At 48.7% G+C, this 26,245-nt stretch overlaps 1 protein-coding gene across 6 annotated transcripts in view; it reads right to left on the bottom strand.

Annotated features, from left to right (window-relative positions):
* The window catches only part of GAS7 (growth arrest specific 7), a 105,251-nt gene that overhangs the window by 67,671 nt on the left and 11,335 nt on the right, over window positions 1–26,245 (bottom strand). Inside the window, exon 1 of one of the 6 annotated variants that reach the window (XM_075771035.1) lies at window positions 3,817–3,946. The exons of the other annotated variants lie outside the window; for them this stretch is intronic. Coding sequence (XP_075627150.1) covers window positions 3,817–3,849 — 33 coding nt within the window. The 5' untranslated portion in view covers window positions 3,850–3,946. Of the gene's footprint in view, window positions 1–3,816; window positions 3,947–26,245 lie in introns of those variants that run through there. 6 annotated transcript variants of the gene reach the window in all.

The raw sequence follows: 26,245 nt of genomic DNA, 5'->3' as shown, positions 1-26,245 counted from the left end.
CACCAGTGAGTGTCTGGGGGTGCACAAGGAGTTGGAGGGGACACAGCTGGGACAGCTGACCCCAATGACCAAAGGGATTTACATACCATGTGACGTCATGCTCAGCATATCAAGCTGGGAGGAGAAGAAGGAAGGGGTGGATCTTTGAAGTGATGGCGTTTGTCATGTTCATTATGCATGAGGAGCCCTGCTTTCCTGGGGATGGCTGAACTCCTGCCTGCCACGGGAAGTGGGGAATGAATTCCTTGTCTTGCTTTGCTTGTGTGTGCAGCTTTTGATTTTCCTATTAAACTGTCCTTATCTCAACCCACGAGTTTTCTCACTTTCGCTCTTGATTCTCTCTCCCATCCTGCCGGGGGGGGGGGGGGGGTGGGGGGGGTGGGTGGGGAGTGAGCGAGCGGCTGCGTGGGGCTGAGCTGCCGGCTGGGGTCAAACCAGTGCAGGGTGGTATGCAGAATTCATCAGTAGGATCTCCGCCATCTATTCCTATCCCCTGTGTTTTTGCTCTCTAAGGTTTAATAAATCAATTTACAGTTCCATTCACCCTGCTGTATGTGTGAGAAGGCAGAAGCTTTCAGAGTTTATGTTACTTTTTTTTTCCTGACCTCAGCTTAGGATGCAAGTGAAAACTTCTCTTACACATTAGCCTGCCCAAAGGCACATGTTCTCATTATTGTTAGTGTTATACTATTGCCTAGAAATGCACTCAATGAAATGCATGTCTTAGTGAAGCTAGCACAACTGTGCCCATTCTGTGATCACAGAGGTAGGACCCCCCCATACGTGCCACTGAAATACCGCTGTTTCATATAGCTTTCCATGAAAGCTCTGAATCCTACTAATGAAAACTTTAAACCTCATGAATACGACAGAAAAATTAAGCTACCCCAGTTTTACATCTGGGTTATCTGAGTTCTTCTCCAACATGATATGGGTCTTTACGGAAGTACCTGGTTTCACTGTGCAATACCACTGCTAACATGGCTCCAACAACCATGTATTTATTCTAGTTCTTTACAGCCATGTACTGGCACCACCAGAAACTTGTTCACAGAGCCCTGACACCTGTAGTCTGGCCCTAATATCCAGCAGCGTCCTTTGGTTTGGTTTTACTCTCAGCCAAGACTGAAAATAACTCACTGCAGGCTTCCCAGGCATAACGTCCCTGGAAGCATTGCACGGCTTGTGCAGGTGATGCAGACCAGTGGACAGGTGTACGGCACTCACACATATTTTTATCACGTGGACCTGACAAACAAAAGCTGTTTTGTGAAAGCATCCTTTTGGTCTTGTTCAGTTCCTGTGACCTACCATGCAGGGGAGCTTTTCCATCTCACATCTCTCTCAAACACCCCTCTCTACAGTTTCAATGTAACCAAACATTGTGAAGAAAAGAGAACTCTTGGAAAGAGTATGTCTGACCAGTGCAGTCACCCCAGTAACTGCAATAATAGCTAAGAAGGTGGCTGGTTGGTTTCCGTCTCCAAGACTACATCCTGGGGGGCTGTCCTTGCACCTTGCCCATACACAGTCCTTGTCCAAAACACAGGTAGATCTGGTGAGAAGGCCAGGGCTGAAAGGCATTCAGAGGTTTAGGATCAAGTAGCATATGCAGAGAAGGTCAGATCAGAAGGGAAAGCATGATAGCCCCAAGCTATTTTTTGAACCACAAAACCAGTCTCTCTCCCAACATATTCCAAGGGATAGCATGGAGTGCTGGGACAAATCCTAGAACAGCTCCTGAACCCTTTTCATCACAGGCTTAATGGCCCTCCATTATTGTTTGCAAAAGCATGCTGAAAAAACCCACAATTTTGCAGTGTAGGAGTATACCATCTCTTGTGAAGAACTTGGTTGGGCCCCTTAGATTCACAGATTCATCTGGCCTTGAAGATAACAAAGTTACACTAGACTATCTCTGCTGTGCATAATCACCCCATAGAGAGGAATTTGGAATAATCCAACCCTGGGTTCTGTTCCAGAATCTAGAAGGTACAGAATTTCTCACATTTTTACTGCATGCTCACCATTCCTGTCCTTAACACCTCCTTTCCCTTCTGGAACTGAAGTTCCATCCGTTCCCACTATCTCCTTTCTTAATGTGATCCTACAGTGATCCCATATACCAAGTAGGTCAAGACCAGGTTCAGCTCACTTTAGGGACCCATGGCATTACTTCATCTCACACGGTCAGCACCAGTACCCTGCAAGGACACATACTGCTGGTTTGCTTAAGGGAAGCTTTGCAATTGCCCAAACATCCTTTGAGTCACTTTTTTCAGTGTTGCTCCAAGACTCCCTGTTGGACTGCAGGAAAAGCAGAGGTCTTTTACAGACAGGTGCCATGGTTGTTCTCTTAAACAAAGGCTATGCCAAGAGATGGATGTATAGAGTGGACAGCAGCAAAAGTTGCATGGAAAAAGTACAAAGACCAAAGTTAAGCCAATGTTTTAGCTACAGACCCTGCCAAAATGCATATCACTTCAAACAAGCACACAAATTCTATTTTTGAGTTACTAATATTTCTAAATTTGCTTATGATTTTGGCAATAAAGAAGTGTTGTGAGCACAGTAGTCCCTATGAATGATGGTTAGGAGGACTGAATATAAGGAAATCCCCAGCACTGCCAAATGCAGAAGTTCTTGTAAACAACAGGGCAATGGTTTGCTTGGATATACTCGGAGTATGGATGTGTGGATCTCTTCCTTTTGTTTGAGAGAGGAATGTGGTCCTATCAGCAGCTCACTATTGGATAGGACTTTATACCCCCATGGGGACTGTAGAGGAAGATCCTCTGGATGCTGGGGCCACTTCTGAGTTAGAGCCCCTAACTGGTCCCAGTGCAATCCCCTCCCACACACACTTTAACTCCCACTCCTATAGCAGCTCTGCTCCAAACTGATACTCTGTGGGGGAAAGAGGAACTGAAAAAGGCATAGGGGAGGAATTGAAGAAATGAAACTTGGCTTCATCCCCTACTCCTCACCACCCTGCGCTCATTGAAGCAAGGATACCAGGAGGGTTTGGGGTAGATGGTGTGGGGCAGTAGCATATGGGGCTGGGCTCTATAATGCATCACAGATTAAGTACTTCATAGTTTCGGCACACTCAGCAGCACTGAAAGAAATGAGTACCACGGAGGCCATGGTGGCAGCACATTGTCCTTTCTCTGCCAAAACAGGCGATCTGAGTAACAGGGAAGACCTTCTTGCTCTGTTTTTCTCAGCAGACAGAACCCTGTCCACTCCAGAGCCTCTGCAGTCCCTTCTTCTGGCATCAGCACAGTTAAACTGGAGCCATGTTTGCACACCCATATGGGAGAAGATCAGGCTGATCTGGCATGTAATGACAGGCAATCCTGCTGCCGAGACAAGGCAGGGGCCAGGACGCAGCAGTAGATGGTAAGTGACCAGCAGCTGGTGTTCGAGGGCCCGGCACCGCAGCACGCCGGGCAGCTTCAAACCTCTTCCCCAATGCAGTTCTTACCAGGACACACCCTGTGCCCAGCCACATGTCACAAGAAAAGGGAGGCACTTCTGCTTGCACACCTCTTCCTTAGGCGGCTCAGCAAGACTGTGCTAATACTTTGATCTCTTGTTCCCATTTTTAGGAGAATTATTGCCAGGATAGTTCATGAGAATGGTAAATCACAACAGAGGTCTGTCTACATGCAGAGGAGGTTTCAATACCAGCAGAGAGAATTACAAATCAGCAAAACCAGAACAGCAGAGAGAGTCTGGAAGTTGAAACTAGACAGGCTCAGACTGAAAAGAATCTGTCAGTCATGAGGACAGGTATTGACTGGAATGGCTTACCAGGGGCCTGTGCACTTCTTGTAGTTCCTCCATCGAGATTAAGTGCCTCTTTCTAGAAGATCTGCTCTATTCCAATCAGAGGAAAAGGTGGGAGCCTGAAGCCGCTGCCTCGGCAGTGCAGAAGCTTGGGATGGGTGGGCTAGCAATCCCTTCTGGCTTCCAAATACTGCAACTCCCCAGTGGCTCTGAGCTCTGAGAAATGCTCACGCCACTCCCCCCTCACTGTCACTTCTGGGAGTGTCACCAGCCGCTACGTGGTGGTGGACAGGCAGATTTGGACCTGAAAAGGATGTCTGCAACACACCGTCGAGGAAACAGGAAATTTGAACAATGTGAGCAGAGCAGAGAATGTGTGACCCCAGTGAAATCCTCCTGCATCTGTATTTGCTGCCTGGAAAAGGTACCAAAGTATCTCTGAAAATATTCAAAACCAAGAACACAAGCACTTCCCTCCTACGAGATTTCCTAGGATCAGAAGTCCATACAGCAGGGGTACATGCAGGGGTAGACATGAGCCGGCCACCCAACAGGCCTCATTCTCTATGACAAGCAATGGTTTTCATTTGCAGTCTGCAGAAACCCAGGGACAAGATTCTCCTGATACATGCACAGGAGAAAGGAAACAGAAATGAGCAGCAAATGCAAAAGGCGTCTCAAAGCAGAGAGGGCACTGGAGCAACACGCCATGCGCCAGAGAGCTAGCAAAGGCAAGCATATGAAATAACAGGAGATCTATGGGGTTAACCCACCTAGTCCAGGACACCAGCACTGACAAGAGGCAGAAGGATGTGCTTTTTAGGGCAGAGCACATGAACCTGACCATTACCTGTAGCCCATTGCCCCCACATCCACAGGCAGTGAGTTAGGGATGTCAGGCAGAGGAGGACAACCAGTGCTGAGCCAGCTGGGAACAGGGCAGCGTGTCCTGCAGGGAGGCAGTGGGGGTGCCTCTCCCACTCCACCTCTTCTGACTTTCTGACTATTTTGTTTTTCTTTTCTTTCTTGCTCTTCTTGATCAAGTTAGCAGCAGCCCAACTCATTCTGTTCCTTTGGCAATGTGATCCCCTCCCAGTGGCAGAAGAAAAGAAAACCAAAAGAGGTTTTATGCAGCAGTGAGGCAAGAGGGAGAGAAGGGCCTGCACACATCAGTCCATCCCATGCTGACTGACCCCTTGAGACCAGTTCAGCCTTGCTCAATAGAGGAAAATCACTTCCCATTTTCAAACTACAGGAAATCCCCATTCCCCTTCAAAGAGGGATCCTAGGGAGGAAACATCTGTGCACTTAAAAGCCTGAGCTCCCTGAAGATGTAGATGTGTTAGCTCGCATTGCACTCCAGCAGCATGCAGCCCAGGGATCTCTGAACACACAACCCAAGGTAAAACAATCCCAAACCCACAAACACAGGCCCTGAGCAACCCAATCTAACTCTGAACAGGGGGTTGGACCAGAGACCTCCAAAAGTTCCTTCCAATTTAAATTCTTCTATGATTTTATGATCCTGTTTCAACAGAGCATCCAGCCCTGGAGCAAATGAAGAGAATGCCTCTAGCTATGGGAAAGGTTTGAATTAAATGCAGCGTCAGCACACTTACCTGCTGTTGTCACTTTCTCAGAGTCACACTGCACGTCTGCTGAGATCCAACAGCACAAAGAGAGGCTACAGAGTCCAGCTAAGCAGCTCCCCTGCAGCGTCATGCCCAGTGCTGGAGGATCACTGGGGACAGAAAACCGGACAAAATGTGCAGGGGAAACTCCCTGCAAGAAGCAATGCAAGGACACAGTAGGGAAAAACTGCCACAACATGAACCTGCACCAGAACAGCCCTCTGTCCTGTGGGGAAAAGCTGGCTCTATTCTGACATTACTGAGCTTATGTTTCTGTCTAACTGCAGTTTTCGTAAGTACCTAACTTGGCAAAGGTGTGTGTCAACCCAAGGATACGAAGCAGAAATAAGGCAGACATGGGGCAAAGAAATGGGGTCTGTGTTTGAACACAGCTGATGCTGCAAACAGGATTTGCTAATGAGAGAAGCCCACAGAGAAGCCTTGGCGGCAGAGATACCTACACCAACGCTTGTGTCCATCCCGAGTTTGGCATGAAGATCCCAACAGTGAGAAGTGCCCCGCAGACCCTCCCCAGGCTAGGCATGGGCACGTCCACACTAACATGTGTCCTGCAAAGGGGAATGCCCGCGGCAGCTCTGTACCCCTCTGGTATTACCAGCAGCCTCCCTCTCTCTAGTACTTTGAGTCATTCTGTATTTTGTTCATTTTTATGCAATCTTTCTTGCTCAACATTTGGTTTCCATGGAGTCACATACAGTGTGAGAAACAGATTTATATTTAGAAAGTGGAGCGGGTCATATGACCTCTCCCGGTTGTCATGGCAACCAGCACAGCACCCGTTGGTGCGGACTCTGATGGCACATGGCTGCTGGGGACAAGTTGCCCTCCCTGCGGGCACCGCTTCTGCAGCAGAAACGCAGCATGACACAGCCAATGCAGACATGGCTGCTGCCCCCCCCCAGCCCGGCCAGTGGCATTGCCCTCCCTGCCTTGGGCACCGTGCCTCGGCTCTGGCCACCTTCTGCAGCATCAGCCCTCTGCCTCGAAGAGAAACAGTCCCTCTGCCCGTGCCAAGTGTCTCAGAGCACTGCTTGCGTGGCCGGGCTGGAGCTGTGGCCTGAGCTCTGCCCAGCACATACGCCACATGCCAGGCTAGCAGGACAGCTCTCATTTTTCCCAGTCTTAAAAGTCTCCCTGCCCTGAAAGTCTCTTCTGTGCCACACCAAAGCCTTCTTCACCTCCTCTTCCTCCCAAATAACTTCAGGAGCTCCGTGCAGCTGCTGTCTCCTTGGATGCCATCTCTGCCACCTTCCTACCAACCCACTGCAGCTGTGACCAGGAGCAGGACCAGGTGGCCCTTCTGCATGGGTGTCTGCTCTGGGGCCAACTCTCCTGTAGCTGTGCACCCCTGCATTTCCCATTTGGCTCTGAAATGCAGTGTGCGTGCTTCCCACCTAGCTGTACCCTCCCCGCTGAGGGCTTGCTCTCCCAGCCAGATCCATGGCTACCGAAATCCTCCCTCCTCTCCCACCCAGGTCCCTGGATGCAGTACAGGTATGTGCCCAGAACTTCGCTTTAAGGCAATATCCATGAATAGCACCATGTTTACAGAGAATTAGCATTCTGGGACTGGTATACATTCCTCTGCCAATACCCTGAACCGGGGAAAACCAAACCGTTTCTGCCGCAGGGAGCAGACTGGGTAGTTTTCTGTCTCAGTGCTGTGTGAGACTAAAATGGGTGGGAAGAGAAATGGTCTGCTCCGTGAATCCCACCTAGACCCCTTCAAAACAGGGGCTGTCAAGCCAGAGGTGAAAAATCCAAGTCCAGTGCAGCTCAGCCCTCTTCCCTCCTTCTCAATGAGTGCCTGGTGCACGAAGCCATGTAAGGGGCCAGGCTCGGAGAAGCCACAGCACTGAGCTGCACCTGAGCCTGTGCCCCGGGGGGGGGTCTCACGGACCTACAGCCTGGGGTCTGGTCCAGGTCCTGCCACAGGTGATGCTCACCCCCCCCGGCGAAGCAGCAGTTCAGGGAAGTGTTGGCAACAGCTATCAACTTATTTTGGCTGAGGGAAGCTGGGCAAGCATAGAGAGCAGGAAGGATGAGAAAGATGGGGAGGAGGCAAGATTCAATGTGGGGAAAGAGCATGGGAGGGGTGCCCTGATTTGGGGACTGTAGTTATCAAGAAAGAGAATAAAAAGACTGTGACAGATCCCTGTTTGGGGAGCAGCAGGTGTGGCAGGAGGGTGAGCACAGTTTGCAGAGGAGGACAGCCTGGCTGCTGGCTTTCTCGCCTCTTGCTCTGCCTGAGCTCTCAGCACACTCCCAAGCGAGTTCATCACTTTCTTCTGCTCCCTCTTCAGTGTGCTCACAGCCTGTGTGAGTGCTACCCTGTGACAGTATTTAGCACTATCTGACAAGGGCGTGGAGTCCAGGCACTGAATTAGCAACCAAGAAAGAGGAAACGAAGGACCTCCCTCACAGCCGACGCCAAGACCCTGAACAGCCAGATGGGAGTGGTGTCTGCTCTAAGAAAGCCTGTCTAGAACATGGTGACCATGGCTACGTGCACACATGTATCCTTGCAAGTATAATGCATATATACCCACAGGGAGCTCAAGAATCACCCCCTAGGAAAATACACTGTTGTTTTTCCTTTGTGTGCTAACGGACAAAAAATCGTTTAATGGACAGATCTGTCCTATTCCCTTTGAGCAGCTTTTCCCAGCTAGTGTTATCCAGTGGAGCTATGTGTGGAGAGGTGACAGCCAGAGCGAGACTGGATGGGAAAGAAGCCGCGGGTGGTCACATAGGGCAACAGCAAGGAGCTGGCGCTGCTAGGTGAAGCTTCTCCAGCATGACCTGGGGATGCCAAAGGCACTTGGCCGAGGAGGTGTAATCAGGCAGATTGCTGTGACGAAGGCCTCAGCTCCATGCACAGTGCAGCACAGAGGAACAGTAACAGCAGAGGCATAATGATGGGTGGGGAACCAAGATAACCTAATCCCAGGAACAGAGCAGGCTGCCTGGAGCCTCCCCTGTGCATGAGAACAATCAGCCACATTGTCTGGGATGAAAACTATGACAATGAATCAAGGGAAAGGCTCTCTAGATCTTTTTACAGACTGATACTGCCTCTAGGGGTATGGGACTCATGGGATGCAAGCAAAGAGCATCTTGGGATTATACAAAACAAGGAATGGTAAGGGGAATCATAGAATGGTTTGGGTTGGAAGGGACCTCAAAGATCATCTAGTTCCAACACCCCTGCTACAGGCAGGGACACCCTCCACTCGACCAGGTAGCCCAAGAAAGAAAAAGAAACAAAGGTGGGGGAAGGGAGGAAACCAGTGTGGAAAAACAGAAGGGAAAGGGGATAAAAGGAGTTAGTCAAGTGTAAATGGGCAGCTGGTCATCACATTTGTCTGTCCATGCCCTGAGTCTGATCACTGCAGTCTGTTCTGTCTTCTTATTAAAATCCATTTATAACTATTTTCCTTGGTAAGGGTGTGTTCATGCAGTATGCATGTGCATGCATGGAGATTTAATTAGTGCCAGTAACTGGAGTGGGGACCACAAGTCATAGGAGCCAGTGTGTTTGCAGTGCCAGCAACTGGAGACACTGGTGTACCATGTGGGTGCATATCAAGCTGGACCAGCCAGGTATCAAAACAGCCAGTCTTGGCCAGATACTGGAAAGACCAGAGGGTCTTTGAGCTGTTACTGGAGAGACCAGGTGATCCAAGCCAGCTCCTGTAGGGACCATAAGTTCTGGTTGTTGGCTGAGACCCATTTGCTTATGCATGTCTGTGTCAGGTGAAAGGATCCATGGCTCAGCTGCCAGGGAGACGGGGTGTCTATGTCAACTTACTGGAAGGATCTTCAGTATGTGCCTGTGCATGTGCTGGTGTGTGCAAGGAGGTCTGCGAACTGGAGTGGGGCTGTGGTCTCAGGGGCTGCACGACCAGGTGCCAGCAACTGGGGAGACTGGGATCCAGGGACAGACTGTCCCAGGCCATTTACTGGAGGGCTCCACATTGTATATGTGTATGCATTTCCCACTAACAGACCTTTATCCTTTTTCAGCCAGAAAGGGGAACAGGATGAGGCTGTTCATGCCATTTGTGAGATCTCAGCATCAACATGTCACCTTGGAGACCCTCATGGGAAGTCAGCATACGTACCATACAGAAGTTAAAAGGCAAGTGCAAGAATGCCAGGGAGGACCTGGCTGGTACTTCTCACCCATTCCCAAGCACAGCTGTGTCCAACTGCTTCCCTCAAACGTGGAGCAATCCCTCCCAGCAGTCCATTTTCCTGTAGCAGTCAAGGAGTTTCTCTGAAATATCTGTAGTCCTTTTTCTTTTTCCCAAAGAGATATAAAGAAGTTAGCACTCTCCCATTCCTCTTGTTTTCCTTTCAGCACCATTGTTTCTTGCTGTTCAGAGAGGTAACATTTGCCATCTCCTCATACGAGCTGTGGAGGTTTGGGAATAGTTCATCTGCCGGTATACAGCCAGCTTGGATCACCAACGAGCAGCGCACTGAGTGCTCTGCCCTGCTGCCTTTTGGAAATGAAGCCATGGTGTCTTCCTACCATGACGTCTCAAAATAACAGGATGTGGCCAGCTGGGACAAAGTTGATTTCTCAAGAGATCCAGAGCTGGTGGTAGCACAGTTTCATGTTTCTATGCCTAAGCTCTGCACAATGCCACATAGGCTCGGCTTACTAGGATATGATAAAGTCTGACATGAGCTACTTCATCACAGCCTCATTCCCTCAATAGGAATTGAGACCTGGAGCTCTGCCACGGGCTGCCACGAGCTGGCTCTTCTGGATCTTAAGACTTCCCTGAGCATGAGTTACCACACCATGGCTTGGTAGAGTGGAAATGGGCAGAAGGTACAAGCCTGCAGATGAGGCAGCGCCAGCACCCTGAGAGCTCTGGGCTGGATATGCCCTGTGCCAGGGCAGCCCTGGAGGAGGCAGGAGCCCTCCTCCCCTCGCCCCGCTCAGGGGGGATGCGCCGCTCCGTCTCTGACATCAGCATCTGGTACAAGGCAGAGTACCAGGGCCAAGCTCTCTGAAGGGCTTTGTTGTCCTGGGCAGCCAGGGACAACAGGGCTATTGTTGAGCAAACCTTGTACTGTAAGAGTCACCCCCATACGCCCAGAGAGTCACAAGGCCAGGTCAGGCCAGCTGCAGCATTACTGCTTGTCTCCAGTTCAAAATGACACACTGCGGGGACAAGATCCCCCTCTGAGTGACTGCAGAGCGTGGCACACCAGCAAGATGGTCAGAGGCCCAAGAGGCAGCCAGGGTGCTGGGGGCATGCTGCTTGCTCCAGGCGCTCTGCACTGGAAAGGTGACTGGAAGCAGTTAAAAAAAGAAACTTCCCACAACCACCTAAATTCACAGTCTGAGCCCTCTCCCTGGGCTGCTGCATGCAAAAGGAAGGTGGAGAAGTCACCCACAGCAGGCTTGAGGGCAGGCAAAGAGCTGGGCAGCATGGCTGTCTTCTGCACTCCTAGGGCCCTGCGAGTGCAGCTGGTTTTGGAGAAATCTGGGAATAGTGCCAGATGTTTTTATACGGGGCCTCCCGCCGGTACACTGCAGGAAAGCTCAGCCTGGCTAAGCGCTCTCCTATACACACTGACACAACATGCTCTCACCAGCCCAGGACGAAGCCCCGAGCCTACCCAGGCTCACCTACCCGTGGGAACTGTCCCCTCTCTCCAGCCACAGCCAAGCAGCACTGATGGCTTCATGGGATTAGATGCAGTGTCACGGTTGGATATTTCACAAGATGTTGCAGCGAGCTCCAAAATGCATGCACAAAGGACTGGAAGGGAGTCCCAAGCCACTCTGGTCTTTGTGGGGATGTGCCCTATCTCCTCCTGCCATGTCCCCATGACTGTCCCCAAACAATGCCACAGGGTTTTATCTGAAGACAAATGTGAAGAAGTAACTGCTTAAATAGGAAAAAAACTTGAATAGAGAACTAGCAGAAATAAGAAGAGGTGGTAAAGAAACCTGTGCCTTGCTCGCTGTGTGGTTCTGTCAGATCCACTCTTGATCTCGTGTATGCATTTTCTGTGTTGCGCTACGCTTTGCATCACCCTGCTGGTCCCTAGCACAAAATCCTTCCCCAAGGCGCAGGCAGGGAGCCCTTGCCCGCTCCCGCCTCCCCCATGGGTTCCTGCAGGCTGCTCGGCTGTCTGCTGACCCCTCTACCCGCCCTGCTGCACCGGCAGCCCGTCTGCCTCAAGTGTGCTCCACAGCTCCCAGGAATTGCAAGCATCCTCTCTTCCCGCAGCATCGCCTGACCCAGAGCACAGCGGCCAGGTAAACAAGCCACAGTGTCAGCCCCGGCAGTACCACAATGCCAGAACTGCCCCCAGCAGCAAAATATTCCTGCTCCACGTTGGATTGCAGGCGTCCAGCAATTCACCCAGGGAGGACATGAACGCGATGCCATCACAGGAGCTATTAGCGACAGGCTCATTAGCTTTTGTGGTTTACACAGAACTGGGACACTTTTCCACTCCAGCAATGCACAAGATGCAGAAAGAAGTTATGAGTAAAAATAAAATAATGAAAAATATACAAATCACTACGAAAGAAAATTTTTCTCTCCAGGGTACAATGTACCCATGCAACGTACCTTCATAAACATATGCCACTTACAAGGGGGCTGTGCCAGGGCTTGCCTTTACTTGCTTCATTTCTCATACATCACTATGGTTTAACAAGCATGATTCTACTGCTGTGTTCTGCAGCTTCCCAGACACAATAAAATCACTTCATAACAACTAATAATTAGTGTCGGTTCTTTTAGGAAGGAAGGATTTTCCCTGAAGTTATATAGACTCTCTCCCATGTGCACAGGCAAGCAAGCACAGCAAAGCTAAGGCATGGCAACATCCATCCACCTCTGCTGCAGTCATCTGCCAAAAATGGCTATTTACAAAAACATTTTGGAGCAAGTGAGTAATATATTTCTAAGTTAGAAAAGCAAGTAAAAGCATCATAGAAGAGATTCTGGTCAGACCCCCATTGCTAGTGTATTCTTCTCAAAAGAAGTTAATGAAAGGATATTCTGAGATTGTCCAAAGAATAATGCAGATTAGTTGTCTGTATTTATCTTTAATTACTTTTTAAGAGACTTTAAATATCCTCTGTCTTTTAGGAAGAATGCTGGGACCAGGTCTCTGAGAATCTTATGTTCATGATCTGCATTTCTAATAAGATATTTTTATTATAATCTCAAAATCTATGCAATTAAAATAAAATTGGAATAGTTAATTCAGATTTTGCTCCTGGTCCCAGGCCTTAAGCAAAGCTATTAAGGTTTTGGCATATTGCAGCTACATTTTCCCGCACCTTAAAATGAAATTTGCTTCCCCTTGTTGCTGTGGTAGGCCAGGATCCCCAAACAAAGCTCCTAGCTACTTTTGCAGGCAGCCAGGGTGGGGACTTTTTATTTACAATCGTTTTCTGGAATGGTGTTTCCCTGCAGAAAAAATATGTTATGCAGCCCCGACCTGATATTCCCTGGATTAAATGGCCCTCCATGACCAAAACTTCAGGAACCTCAGATGCAGAAAAAACAATGAAATGGCCAAGATACAAAGTGCTGCCAGATGCACATTCCTGAGCCCTCCCTTGTAATCTCTCTCAGGCGTGGGGAATGTAACCGTTGTTGCCTGTAACTCTGCAGTAAAGCACAGACACACGATATTTTATTTTTATTTTTGCTGCTGCTACAATTCTTAATAAATGAGCAAAAGAAAAAAAGCTAAAGGAAGAAGGCCATTCCCACAGCTTGCCACAGCTGAGTGAGGCTGCTGGAGCCGCGGCTGGAGCCTTCCTGTGGGGCTGTGGCCCACCCGGGACCCCTGCCTGCCTACCGCTGTGGCCAGACAGACGGACAGGCAGCCACCACTGCAGTATGGGTGGGTGCTGGTCGAGGAGCGGGGCTGGCGTGATGGCAAGCGGGAGGCCACATGCCCGTCCCTGCTGGGGGAACCAGGTGGCGAGGGGGGGACTGGGGGCTTTAGAGCTCTATGGTGCAATGCAAAATAACTTGCTCCCCCCTTGCAGCTGGGACACAGGTCTCGGGCTGGGCTCAGCGGGCACGTCCTGCGGGGAGAGCCCTGCTGACACAGGCACTTGCTGCATTTGCAGCATTTTTCCAGGGGTCCCTTCTCTAAAAATGCAAAGTGTGGGTCTGCCTTTGTAACCTGACAGAGGACTGAGATATCACTAAAGCAAAATCCTCCTTCTCCACCAGGCTCAGCGACTCTGGAGGTTGCTCAGGTAGGACATACTGAGCATGACCACAAGCATCTCTGCCCGGCTGCCTTGACACCCCCCCCCCCCCCCCCCGGAAGGTCTGGACGCACACAGCAGAGTTGCCTGCTGGCACCAGAGTATGCTAAATTCATTTACAAGCTTCTTCCCACTACAGGAATGGAAAAAAGTGCAAATGTGACGTACAGGTAATGCAGCACCATCAGCTGCTTCTGAAGATGACCCTTGGTGGGCAATGCAGCAGGGGATCTCCATGCTGTGCAAGAGCTGCGCGCTCCCCTCGCTCCCCTGCAGCTTCTGCTCCAGTGATCGACCAAGCTGGTTCGCATCAATGCTGGCAGCACCAAGCGCTCTCTGTAGATGCTGTCCTCTCTGGTGCTCCTGCACAGAGGCTCCACTCCTTCTTCTGGCCTTTCTGATTGGGAGGAGGACACCCGTGTCTCTCTCCCACATGCCACCTACCCAGGCCAGTAAAGCGAGCCGCCATTTGAACAGAGCGGGCAGTCCTTGGTAACGTGGATGCCTCTTACCTCTGACATACCACCGCTGACATGAAAGGGTCTGTTCATTTTTACTTTCTAATTAGTGACATACCTTTGAGCATTTGAAAAACCTCAGTTGCTTATCCATGGAGCTACTGGTCCCGGCCCTCTGCATGCTAAAGGAAGCTCAGATATCATTTGCCCGGTTTATCTCTTTTCAATGAAACTCCACAGTACAAGCATTTCATCTGAGAAGAGTAATATCCAGGTCACCACAACTGTGCAGTGAAATTCATTTAGTCCTGGCATGGCCCATATACAAGAATAACATTTAAGCCAGCACACTGCGGACGGTGGGAAGGACTGCAGAGAAAAGGGATGACAAAGGCAGGTCTCAAGAACAGTGCTGGGAAACAGCACAGCCGAGCAGGTCCGGGACAGGTAGACTAATCGGTCAGAGGTGATCGGCTGCAGCCAGGACAGACGCATGCAGCAAAGTGGAGCAGGCAGAAACACAGACAGGAATTATCACGACAAGATTCAGCTTGGAAAAAATGCAAGTACAAGAAAACAGCCCAAAAAGCAGCCAGTGGGAGGGAAATCCCTGCAAATAGTTATTGATGAATTTTAATTCACCCTACCTGGCAACTGAACATCCTCAGAAGAACACAGCGAGCATCATTGGATCATCTCCCTCCCACTCGTTGCATGGTCACTCCCCTGTCGCTGGTTTAGAGGAAATTAATAAACTGCCCACTTAGAAACTGCCACGTGTGCCTTCTAGACCCTCCATTCTCTTCAGACCTTACCTTCAAGCCCCAAGTTGGATGTCTGTGAAGATGCATTTGCTTCATGTTAGATTTGTTTATGCAGCAAAAAGTTATGGAGGAAGTTCTTAGAAAAAAGGCCAATGTTGAAGCATGGTTATGCCAAGGGTTACCCAGTACTTGGGTGATATGAGTAGGAAGTTTAGAAGTTTTGCTAGGAGGTGGTGGTTGCTGCATGCAGGATTTCCATGGGCCCTGAGAACATCAGGCCAGGTTATAAACTGCAATGGTGACACATCACTGGAGGTTGAGGTTCCCTTTCTTTCTCAAGCCCAGCTATTCTGTTGGTGAATTGCTAGTCAGTGACATGTACCACTGCTGAAATACATGACTACACTATTACCCTTTGACATGGGATGAGACACAGAAGTACAGAATTCAGCACTGAACTCACTCCCAAATATCATTATTCCTGTGCAATTCACAACTGCTGCTGTTCCAAGAGAAGTAAGCTTCAGCCTGAGCTGATGCTACCTACAGAATGAGCAAGCACAGGAATTGGCTATTACCACAACAAAGTTTAAATGTAATTTTGGCTTGGAGTTACTGCAACTATACAAAGGGAGCCAGAGGCACCAAGCCTGTATGATTTGCCACTACAGATAAAGCTCATCGCAGAGCTGAGAACTGCATGTACTCATTTGAAGGAAGGCTGTCCCCCGAATCCCTGGGACTATCTTGCAATGAGGATGCATTTCCAACATGGTCCAGACACTGTGACCTGCAGCTTACTCAAGATTCATCACCAAGCCATGCGGTCTCTCAAAACAGATACAGAAAATCTATCTGCTTGGTTGTTCTACATCCAGCAAGTGAATCTTGTTTGTGAAACTCAGCATTTCAATATACATCTTCCTCTTACGTCCACTGGATATAATTAATTTTTACTGCTGCAGTGAATTTTAATAATTATAACATGGAAACATCAGAAGTCGTTGGGACTGGGAAGCCTTTGTGCCTGGTGCTATGCGTCTAAGGAAAGGAACCTTTTAGATTGCTTTTAAATGAAAAATAAGTTGCCAGTTACTCTGATGACAAGTACAGAAGTGTAGGCGCAAAAGTAGATAAAATCAGCAGAAAAGCATTAACACTAAGAGGAAATATTCTGTAAATGCAGTGTAGTATTAAGAGGAAGACCAAGTAAAAGGACCAGTTGGGGCCCAGCAGTGACTCACCACTAGCCCCCAGGTGGAAGTGAGGCCACAGAGGTGCCTCTCCCCTATAGAGACAACCATTGTACTGGGAATGACAACACGTGAGCAGCCTGAGAGACATGGAGTTGGTAAGACCTCAGCTGCAGCTGTGTGTCAAGTTTTGAGCTTCAGTCTTTAAGGGATGAAAAAACTGACTAGTCCAGAAGAGAATAAAAACCAGAGATCTAGAAAAAATGACCAGAAAGGAAAGAGGAAAATTTGTTTAATACAGAGCAGGAACAAGTGAGAGGGGAGTGTCTCAGATATGTCACAAAGCTGCTGAAAGGACAAAAAGGATGGTGTATTTTCCCATCCATCAGAGGTGGGATAAAAATGGATTTAAATTGCAGAAAGGAAGGTTCAGGATGGAGGTGATATTGAAGCCATGGTATAACGTGGACTTTCTTAAGAAAAGACAGATAACTATTTATAAGAAATGATGTAGGTATTATCGAGCCTTTCTTGGAGCAGAGGAGTGAGCCTATGACCATAGTATGAGATACGCATATGTACCCTGGGCAGTTGTTTTCGAAGATCACACTATGATTATGTTCCCTGAGGTGGCATGGAATAGATGCCCTTGATACGAAAATGGAAATACTATTTAAAGTATGACAACATTTATTAAAAAGAAACCAAAATCTAATATAAGAAAACGCTACTTAGAAAAGGTCAATACCTGGAGCTGAGAGTTAAGAAGAATCAGGATGGGGACAACGTAATCTTTCTGATGGCATTCACAATGCAATCTTTAATAACATTATCACAAATCATTTTCTTCCACAGGCCTCTGATGCTTGAGTTATGTGATTACAGAGAAACTGCTTAACTCTACCTTATTTCTGTCCTCTAGGGGAAAACTTATTACAAGGGTAATGGACTCAGCTGTAAGAGCAACAATTTAGTCTAACATCAGTTGGGAATAAGGCCCTGGAGACCACAGTGACATGGGTTTTACCTCTCCTTTATCCTGATATTTAAGAACAAATAGGCGTTAACCACCAGCCAAGCCAGTAACATCTCCCTGCAGACACCAAAGGCCATTTTCAAAGGGGTGTGGAAGCCCCAGGTTCAGTTTTATTCATCAATCACTTCTCAGATCAGTTGTGTTCACCTTGCATTCAGACAATTCTCCATTCCTAAGCTGAATGCAAGAGACTTTGCCAAATCAGTCTGTATCAAGAAGCCAGACAAGCTTCTGGACTAATCCAGCAGGCCATTAAAAATGTCTATAAAATGAATGTGCTTGAATGACAGAGACACAAGGTCATTGTTTTTGAAAAGACCTGGTAAAAACTCAGAGGTTGACGCGATTGCAGATCCCAACCTGCGCTGTACTATTCAAAGGGTTCTGGAGATCAGTGACCTTGGGTTTGTACAAAGTACGTTGGGCAGAACGGTCTCTGCCAAAGCCCTTAGGCGCTGCAGCGCACGCGTGCTTCCAACATCTGGGGGCTTCTGCAAGAGGCTGAAGTATGGAGCTGCCTGTTTCCCCCCCAGCCCAGCACCCCAGCGAAGGTGCCATCCTGCAGCCCTGCTGCTCCTCACAGCATGTAGCACTACCTCTCAACTCACGTATAATTGCATGGACATCATTACCTCAAAGAGGCACAAAGAAATAAATCCTGGACTATAAGCCCCCTCCACATGAACTGCAGCAAACTTTTGCATGTGAACCACAGTAGTATTTGCAGTTGAGGTATTTTGAAGCCTGGGACTGCAAAAAAACTCATCCTAGGCAAAGCAAGAAAGTTCTGATGAGTCTGCCAATTATATCCCACTGCTTTAGCTAGGAATGTTAAGACCATGAGATTTTTAATTCATGTGTTTTTGTGGAAAAGATAGGATTTTATTTTTAGTCTAGACGATGTAAATATAAAGGGTCAGAAATTTCCTGGTGACAAGCTGCTACACTGTGGAGAGCAGAACAGAGGAGTATTGCAGCTCAACTTTTGGTACAGCTAATCCAGAAGTTGTGGAAACACCTCTTGAAAACATCCAAAAACCCAAGCTCCTGAGAGGTAACCTGTCTCAGGAGTTTGCCCTGCTCAGGGTACCTCACTGTCCGTACCACTTCCCTCCTGAAACTTCCCGTGAAATCCACAGGTTAACCTCCCCATGACATCTGTGGGGCTGCACCCAGCTGCCTGAATACTTGTGTGGCTCAGAGACACACACAGGAAAAGAAAGCATTTAGGTTCTAGGAAAATTGTTTTAATTCAAACCCAGGAACCACTTTCTGGCTTGTAAAAACCATATTTGTACCTTCCTGTTCTGCTGCAACAGCCCCATTTATGGAGGAAGGAGTCGGGTCCCCTAGCACAGCCTTGCATTTGCAGACAGGTCCCACCTCCTCCTGGACACCCAGCGCCAGCCTTGGCCTCATGCCTAGGGAAGAAACAGGACGATGCAGAACAGATGCTGAATTCAAACTACAGATTGATAACAACACCCCCAGGCTCCTGCTCTCTGAGTTAGCAATAGGAAGAATGGTTTGGCAAGACATGAAAACTACATTTCAGTGTAGCTCCTCGTGGAGCTGTTCTGAGTGCAGGGACATCAATATGCAGAGTTGGTCAATGCTCCTGCCTCCGTTCAGCACTGCAGACTTCACCTGAGCGAACGCAGGTGCCCATAGCTGAGCCAGTCGGGCTGGTGCTCTCCAGTCACTGGGGAGAAACAGAGAACCCAGCTCCTTCAGCCTGGACATCTGAGAAAGCATCAGGAGAGTCTGACCTCAGAAGTACCTCCTCCTCAGCTGCCTATAAAGGAATCTGACTATTTTGTCTCTCTAAAGATGAACTTGTTCTTCGCTGTCTGCATGCTGAACTGATAAGTTTCTGCTCCAGGACTGCTTGCCCATCTATATTGGACCATCACAGCAGAAACAATCCTTGAAGCTTATGAAGAACCTGCCATCCCCCTGGACTCCCTGTGCTTGCTCTCCTGCCTGCTGACTGCCCCCGGGCAGCAGGATGTTCACTGCACAGCCTAGCAGCTAACATGCTCCCCAAGGAACAGAGAAGTACGTGCTTGACTCCACATAGGGTAAGAGGAAACCAGAGCCACGTCTCTCACTTCCTGTGCTTGAGCTGCTTGCCTGCTTTGGAGGTTGGTGGTTAACGGTCTCTTCTCCCCACAGCTTTTAACAAGCTGGTGGACATCGAATGCATACAGCCCTCCTGCATAGCCCCATGCCAGGCAGTGCAGCTGCCAGAAGGAGTCCTCGCTTACACCACCCCCAGGGCTTGACTTTTCCCACTGGTGAACTTTGAGGTAAGCATAAAAAAAAGTGTAACAACTCAGTCCCCTTTGGAGAAACCAGCATCTCTCACATCACCTGTACAAAAGGGCTGGATGCCTGCCTCAGACAGTGGAGATTACTTGCTTGAGCAGCACACCTACATGTTAGTGACCAGGTGGAGGTCTGGCTCTGGTGCCATGTGCAACGCCTTGAGATCTGTGTGCTCAAACTGCTTCACCCCACCACCACCCCAGTCCCAGAGAGGCAAGGAACATGTTCAGCATCCCTGGAGACCCAGATGCTGCAACCACAGGGTGAAATACTGGGGAAGGCACTGAGCTGCCTCGCAGCAGGGTCCTGCTCCCGTCCCCACTCTTGCCATTCACTTTGAACAGGCTCTGGTGCTCAGTGTCCCAGCGAGCTCACCCAGCAGAGAAGCCACCTCAGGAAAGGAGCGAGTCACCTGCTGGTAGAAGCTGGAGGGAGGTTCCCAGGTCCATCACAGGACTGCTGCCGAATGCCGACAGGGTTAAAGAGGCAGAGGAGGACACAAGGGAAGGCCAGACCAGGTCAGCTCTCAACCCTCGCCATAGGTCTTCACCTGGCATAACCTAAACATCCTTCACTTTGCACTAAATATTGCCATGCTTGTTGCTGAACAAAAAAAGTGAAAGCTTATGGACAGCCTGGGATCAGCAGGATCTGTGTGCCTGTGACATTTGTACACGTGCCACCTTCCTCTGCAGCCCCCACAGACAAGTGTCCATCTTCCCCACCTTCACTGGTGCTTCAGAGGGTGTCAACAGTGCAGCAGGGCTCCGGCCACAGCAGCTCTGTGCTGTCCGTCCCAAGTTCTGTAACTGACTGGATTAAGGGAGAAAAGTTGGTCTGATTACAGAAGGAATTTCCCTGGTGCATTCTACGCAGCTGCAGGATCTCACCATGTGAAGAAAAACAAAACCTGCTTTATTTGAGGGAAATCTGGGAGGTTATCCTGGTTTTGGCCTGAGTGTAGTGATTGTCTTGCACACTTAAACATATTAAATCTGTGTCTAATAAATCATACACTACCACACCATGGCAATACACTTAATATTATTTTTCTTCAGAATAATATTGTTTAAAAATATAGAGAACTGCAACTTTCCTGTAACTGGTGGTTGTTGTTCCCTTAGACTGTGCTCCTGAGAGAAGGTATGTCTGGAGCTGATAGCTGTTTTCTCAGCATGCTCTGAGCAAAAATAGTGAATGTGACATTTCATGATCTCCACTGAAAGAGAAAAGTCTTTAGATAGGAAACAGGGCTGAGATCAAAATTAGTGTTATAGGATCAGCTTTCAGATCTGGCTTGCTTTTTTCTGGGGTGATATATTTAACTCCTTCAACTACAGAAATCGCCTTCATACTGCTGGAGCTGAAGCCTAGCAGACAGAGCAGAAAATGAGCCAAAACCAAAGAATTTATAAATTTATACATATCTTAAATATATTTTATTTATTTATAAATAAATTTCTCACCTTGAGAATAAATTGTGGAAGCTGTCAAGGAAGACAACATCATAAATAAAGGGAAAAGCTTACAAAAGAGGAAATAATTGTGTCCTACATTGTAATGATCAGTGATTCACTTCTACTCTTTGGAAATATTCTGATAAGGCAACTGAGGCAGTTACAGGTCACACAACAAAAAGAGACAACTGCGGCTCCCTGCAGAGCAGAATAAGACATCTTAGGTATATGAGCTCTATCAGAGGCTAAGCTGTAACCTTATTTGTTAGCATAAAAGTATTTTTAAGGGTTTTAGCTGCATTGCATTTCAAGCCATAAGAAGCTGGAGGACATCTGCCCTTAAAGCTGCATGCCACCTGAACAAAAAGACAATGTCAAACCATGACCTAAAAATATTTGCTATATGCCCTACCTGGCAGGAGAAGCACTCATGAGAATTATTTGTTGCATCCAAGCCAAATAGTCCTGACGATGCTAATGTGCATTTCTCCACAGGGGTACAGGTGTGCACCCTGGGCAGGCACACAGATTCACATATCACAGACTGGTATTGGTTGGAAGGGCCCTCTGGAGATCATCTAGTCCAACCCTCCTGCTAAAGCAGAATCACCTACAGCAGGTTGCACAGCACTGCATCCAGGCAGGTTTTTAATATCTCCAGAGAAGGAGACTCCACAGCCTCTCTGGGCAGCCTGTCCTGGTGCTCGGTCACCCTCAATGTAAAGAAGTTTTTCCTCATATTCAGATGGAACTTCCTGTGTTCCAGTTTGTGCCTGTTGCCCCTTGTCCTGTCACTGGGCATCACTGAGAAGAGTCTGGCCCCTTCCTCTTGACACACGCCCTTTAGATATTTATAAATATTGATCAGATCCCCTCTCATTCTCCTCTTCTCCAGGCTAAACAGCCCAGCTCTCTCAGCCTTTCTTCATATGAGAGATGCTCCGGTCCCCTCATCATCCTCACAGCCCTCCGCTGGACTCTCCCCAGTAGTTCCCTGTCTGTCTTGAACTGGGGAGTCCAGAACTGGACACAGAACTCCAGATGTGGCCTCACCAGGGCAGAGTAGAGGGGGAGGAGAACCTCCCTTGACCTGCTGGCCACACTCTTCTTAATGCACCCCAGGACACCACTGGCGTTCTTGGCCATGAGGGCACACTGGTGGTCATGGAGAGCTTGCTGTCCACCAGGACTCCCAGGTCCTACTCCACAGCGCTGCTTGCCAGCAGGTCAACCCCTAACCTGTACTGGTTTTGGGGTTATTCCTCCCTGGGTGCAGGACCCTACACTTGCCTTTATTAAAGTTCATTTGGTTCTTCTCCACCCAACTCTCCAGCTCGTCCAGGTCTCACTGAATGGCAGTGGAGCCTCCTGGTGTGTCGGCCACTCCTCCCAGTTCTGTATGGTCAGGAAACTTGCTGAGGGTACACTCTGTCCCCTCGTCCAGGTCATTGATGAGTATGTTGAGTAAGACCAGACCAAGCACTGACCCTTGGGGCACACGACTAGCTACAGGCCTCCATCCAGACTCTGTGCTGATCACAAACCTCTGGGCTCTGCCATTCAGCCAATTCTCTGCCCACCTCACTGTCCACTCAGCGGACCACCAAGAGGTGCTGGGAGCTGCACTGTTAAAATAAGCAATGCAGGAACCCACAAGGCCTCTATCAAACAGAGCAAGGCAAAGGTTATTAGTCAGCATCATTGTTATTCTCAAAAGAAGGACCGATTTTGATTCTTCCATAGGTGCTGTGTGTCAGAGAGGATGCAAGTGCACAGTGGTTAAAGCATGAATCCTCTGAGATGAGAAAAAAACCAGCAGAGGACTGCGTGAGGCTGTCCCTTGGTGGTGAGGGGTAAACACGCCTCACGGCACAGGGAGGAAAAGGCCTGAGCACAGCAACTCAAATCAAGCTCCCCAAAACGCTTCCCACCCGTAGGCAGGAGAAAAGGGGCGTTCAAGCTCTTCCCTCTAACCACAGGCAACATTAGATCCTCCAGCACTGAAAGCACTGAATTCTGTTCCATGGAAATGAAGCTTGAAATTTGTTCACTCCAGAGGCTGACACTGGGTCTGGACACAGACTGGGGTTCCTGAGCTGCTCCTCACTGGCTGCCAGGGCACAAACCCTGTCCCCAGCACTGGCACCTGGGCTCAGGAGCCGTCGTGCCCCCAGAAGGCAGTAGGAGGGGGAACGGGGCAGGAGGCTCAGCTCTAACAGCATTGCATAAACCAGGGACACGCACACACACAGAGCACTGGTCAGTGCCAACACAGGGACCACAGGGACTCATGCTTGTGTATTTCTGATCCTGGAGTCACAAAAGAGCCATTTCCAGAGATCCACATCTTGTCCAGCAAAAAGCTATTCAGTGTAGCTGGCTTCCTTCCCTGTGCTACAAAAATCACTTTCAGCTCTGAGTGCCGGGTCCAAGAGCTGCTGCTTTGCCAGGGCCCAGTCAGTGCATGGCACTTGGCTGGCCCCCTCTGATCAGCCCAGCACCAGCACCTCCCCTCATCCTGCCGAAACGCTGAAGGATGGTAAGAACAAGCCTATGAATAGTCAGCTCAGAGGAAAGGGTAAGACCCATTGGCTGCAGAGACTCTGAGCCTCATGCAAAGTCCACCGACGTGAACTGAGAGAAAGAAAATTGGTGAAGCAGAAGAGCCCTTCCCAAGAGCTCCGTGCAGCAGAGGTTGCGGCAGCAGCCGGCTGCTGCCTGGGACAGCCCCATTCTCCATGCCAGCCATCTGCAGGCGAACCAGCAGCCTGCCAGCCTAGGAGTGCTAAGATGTGGGCAGCTTCCTTGACATCCATGCAAATGATACGACAAGGTGATCTGTGTATCTGAAATGATCTGCGCTTGGCTGCAAACCAGCAGCCTGTCAGCCCAGAAGATACGACTAGAGCAGCTCCTGGCCTACAAGGCCAAGGGAGCCTAGGGAACACTGCGTCACTGGGTCATGGTCACGAGGAAGGTGTCAGTCCCCATACGCTCCATATCAGACTGGAGTGGTCCTCCCTTGGACACACAGAAGGAGTAACGCACGTGTGCAAGCCTATAAGCCTGTGATATAAAGAACTTGCTGGGCATCACTGGGTGGAGCTCCATGATCACATTCTCCAATCCACTCCAGGAAAAACTACAGCTGGAGTTGCAGCATTCAGTTTCTCTGATTCACCGTGAGGGCAGAAGCCCTCAGCTTCTTTCCCCTTCCATGTGCTGCTTGAGGCTAGTGGTCTTTCACTGTTGGTTCCCTGTCCATGAGGCTCCAACATGGCCAGATGACCTCCTGTCCTGCTCCAGTGGAGAGTCCCACCTCTGAAATGTGGTGGGTCCCACCTCAAAGCTGACAAGATGCCAGAGCAGGGGATCATTAGTCAGAGATATGTTGGAAGATGCCCTGTTCAGAGACTACCTCCTGCAGTGACAAGGTGGGCAGCATCCTGCTTGGTGCACACTGGACAGTGCAGACCACCAGCCACAGAGATCACGATACGCTGGGAACAGTGATTTGCACCCGCTCTCCTCCCCGCCACTTCCAGCACAGCCAGCAAGGTGCACATCACAAGAATTTGCCGTGGTCCTGTCCCTGAGCTGAATTAGAGCCCATGATCATCTCTCTGGCTCGCATTAAGGGAAAACTTTGTCCCTCACCAGAGATCCATATTCAGACTTAGTAAATTGTGCCGGCCACGAGCAGAGGAGGGAGCAGGAGTGAGAGAGTCCTGCAAACCCTGGAGCAAAGCAGCTGAGATAGCAGCTGGGCACAGGAGCTCACTGACTGAGTTTTATTTCAAAATTATTTTCCAAAAAGGGCCCATAGATAATTTAAACATGATTTCTTTTTGGAAATACCTGAAGTTCTATTCTTCATCTTGTAATGGACAGGTTCTGTTCCAGTCTTCATTTGGTGCCAGTTATCACTGTGATAATCAGCAGTTCACAGCGCAATGAGACAAGTCATAGGCTCTCCTCTAAATCTTGCTATTGAGAGTGATTACTTGGCCTTGTGTAATGAATTAGTCCCATTATACAGCAGCTGGCACAAGAGGAGCAAATCTGCTGCTCAGGCAGCTCATTACATGGGCAGGGCTGAAACTGCTCGGCCATGTGCTACACACGCAGCCCTCGGCAGGATTTTTAAACTGAATTCTGCAGATGGTATACACATCTCTCCAGGACTGTAAAATACACTACATTCATCAATCCACTTTCTGCCTATTCCTTTCTAAGTTAAGCATTTGCCCACCCCTTGGAAATATAATTCCTCTTCTGTTCAATTTCTGCATGGCACTTTGCTGTATCAGTATCAAATTCAAACTGCATTAATTCTTCATTCTCTGCCACCCCTTGCAAACTCTGTCACTCAAAAACTCCATTTTTCTCCTCCAAACTCCTCCATACTAATTATTCCTTCTCCCTCAGTACCAAAACTTGCCAACTCTTGATGCTGCCTCTTCTATGACCAAACCTTCACTTCTGCAGCAACTGAAAGTGCTTGTCACTGTAGGTCTGGCTTTGTGGCTTTGTGGCACATGGCTCAAGGAGGAGCAGGTGGGTACACAGCGACTGCAGGGTTTTGTTTTGGAAGCATGAATAAAATGTTAAGTGAATTAGAAAGGATCAGGAAGACAAAGCAGATCCAGCCAGCCAATGTAAAAGAACATTCTTAAAGTGCTTATAGATTACCAGAGGGGAAAAAAAAAAGCAGAATGACAGAATACACTCAATAGCAATGTGATAACCATGATGGCATAAGTGTTAGGTACTCTTGGGAGTGCTGATATCTTCTGTTAGACCAACTATCACAAGCATGCTTGTGAAAAAAAACTCCTTTCTGTGAAGACCTTCAGAAGAAAAGAAGCAGTCAAGGAGTGAGAAATCCACTGTGCAAAATAAAAAAATTGATTAGCCAGAGAGCAAGAAGCAGAAACACAAAGAATTAGTCTTCCTCAAAGTCCAAAGTCAGCCACAATGTCCTGGTGATGCCACTCATTCCTCCAGCAATTCAAGAAAAGGAGAGTGAGATGTGTGTTGTAAATATGTGCACGTTATACATAATTTTTTACCTGAGGCAAAAGCCTGAAGAGCTTCAGTAAGTCTTCAGTGAACAGGTAACATCACAGCAAATAAATTACACTAGTGATAAATGCAAAATATTACATACAGAGGTAATAATTGGAATCCTACATGTATCTTTCATGTCTCAAACCATCTCCAGCAGCCCAAAGATCCTTGCACCTTCCCTCTGTCTTCCACAAAGGCTGGTCCTTTGGCAGCCCAGGGAGCT

This window comes from Balearica regulorum, chromosome 18 (genome assembly GCF_011004875.1).
Source record: "Balearica regulorum gibbericeps isolate bBalReg1 chromosome 18, bBalReg1.pri, whole genome shotgun sequence".
Taxonomy (NCBI): domain Eukaryota; kingdom Metazoa; phylum Chordata; class Aves; order Gruiformes; family Gruidae; genus Balearica; species Balearica regulorum.
Note: the sequence above shows the minus strand (reverse complement) of the source record. Positions and strands in the feature narration are given on the sequence as shown.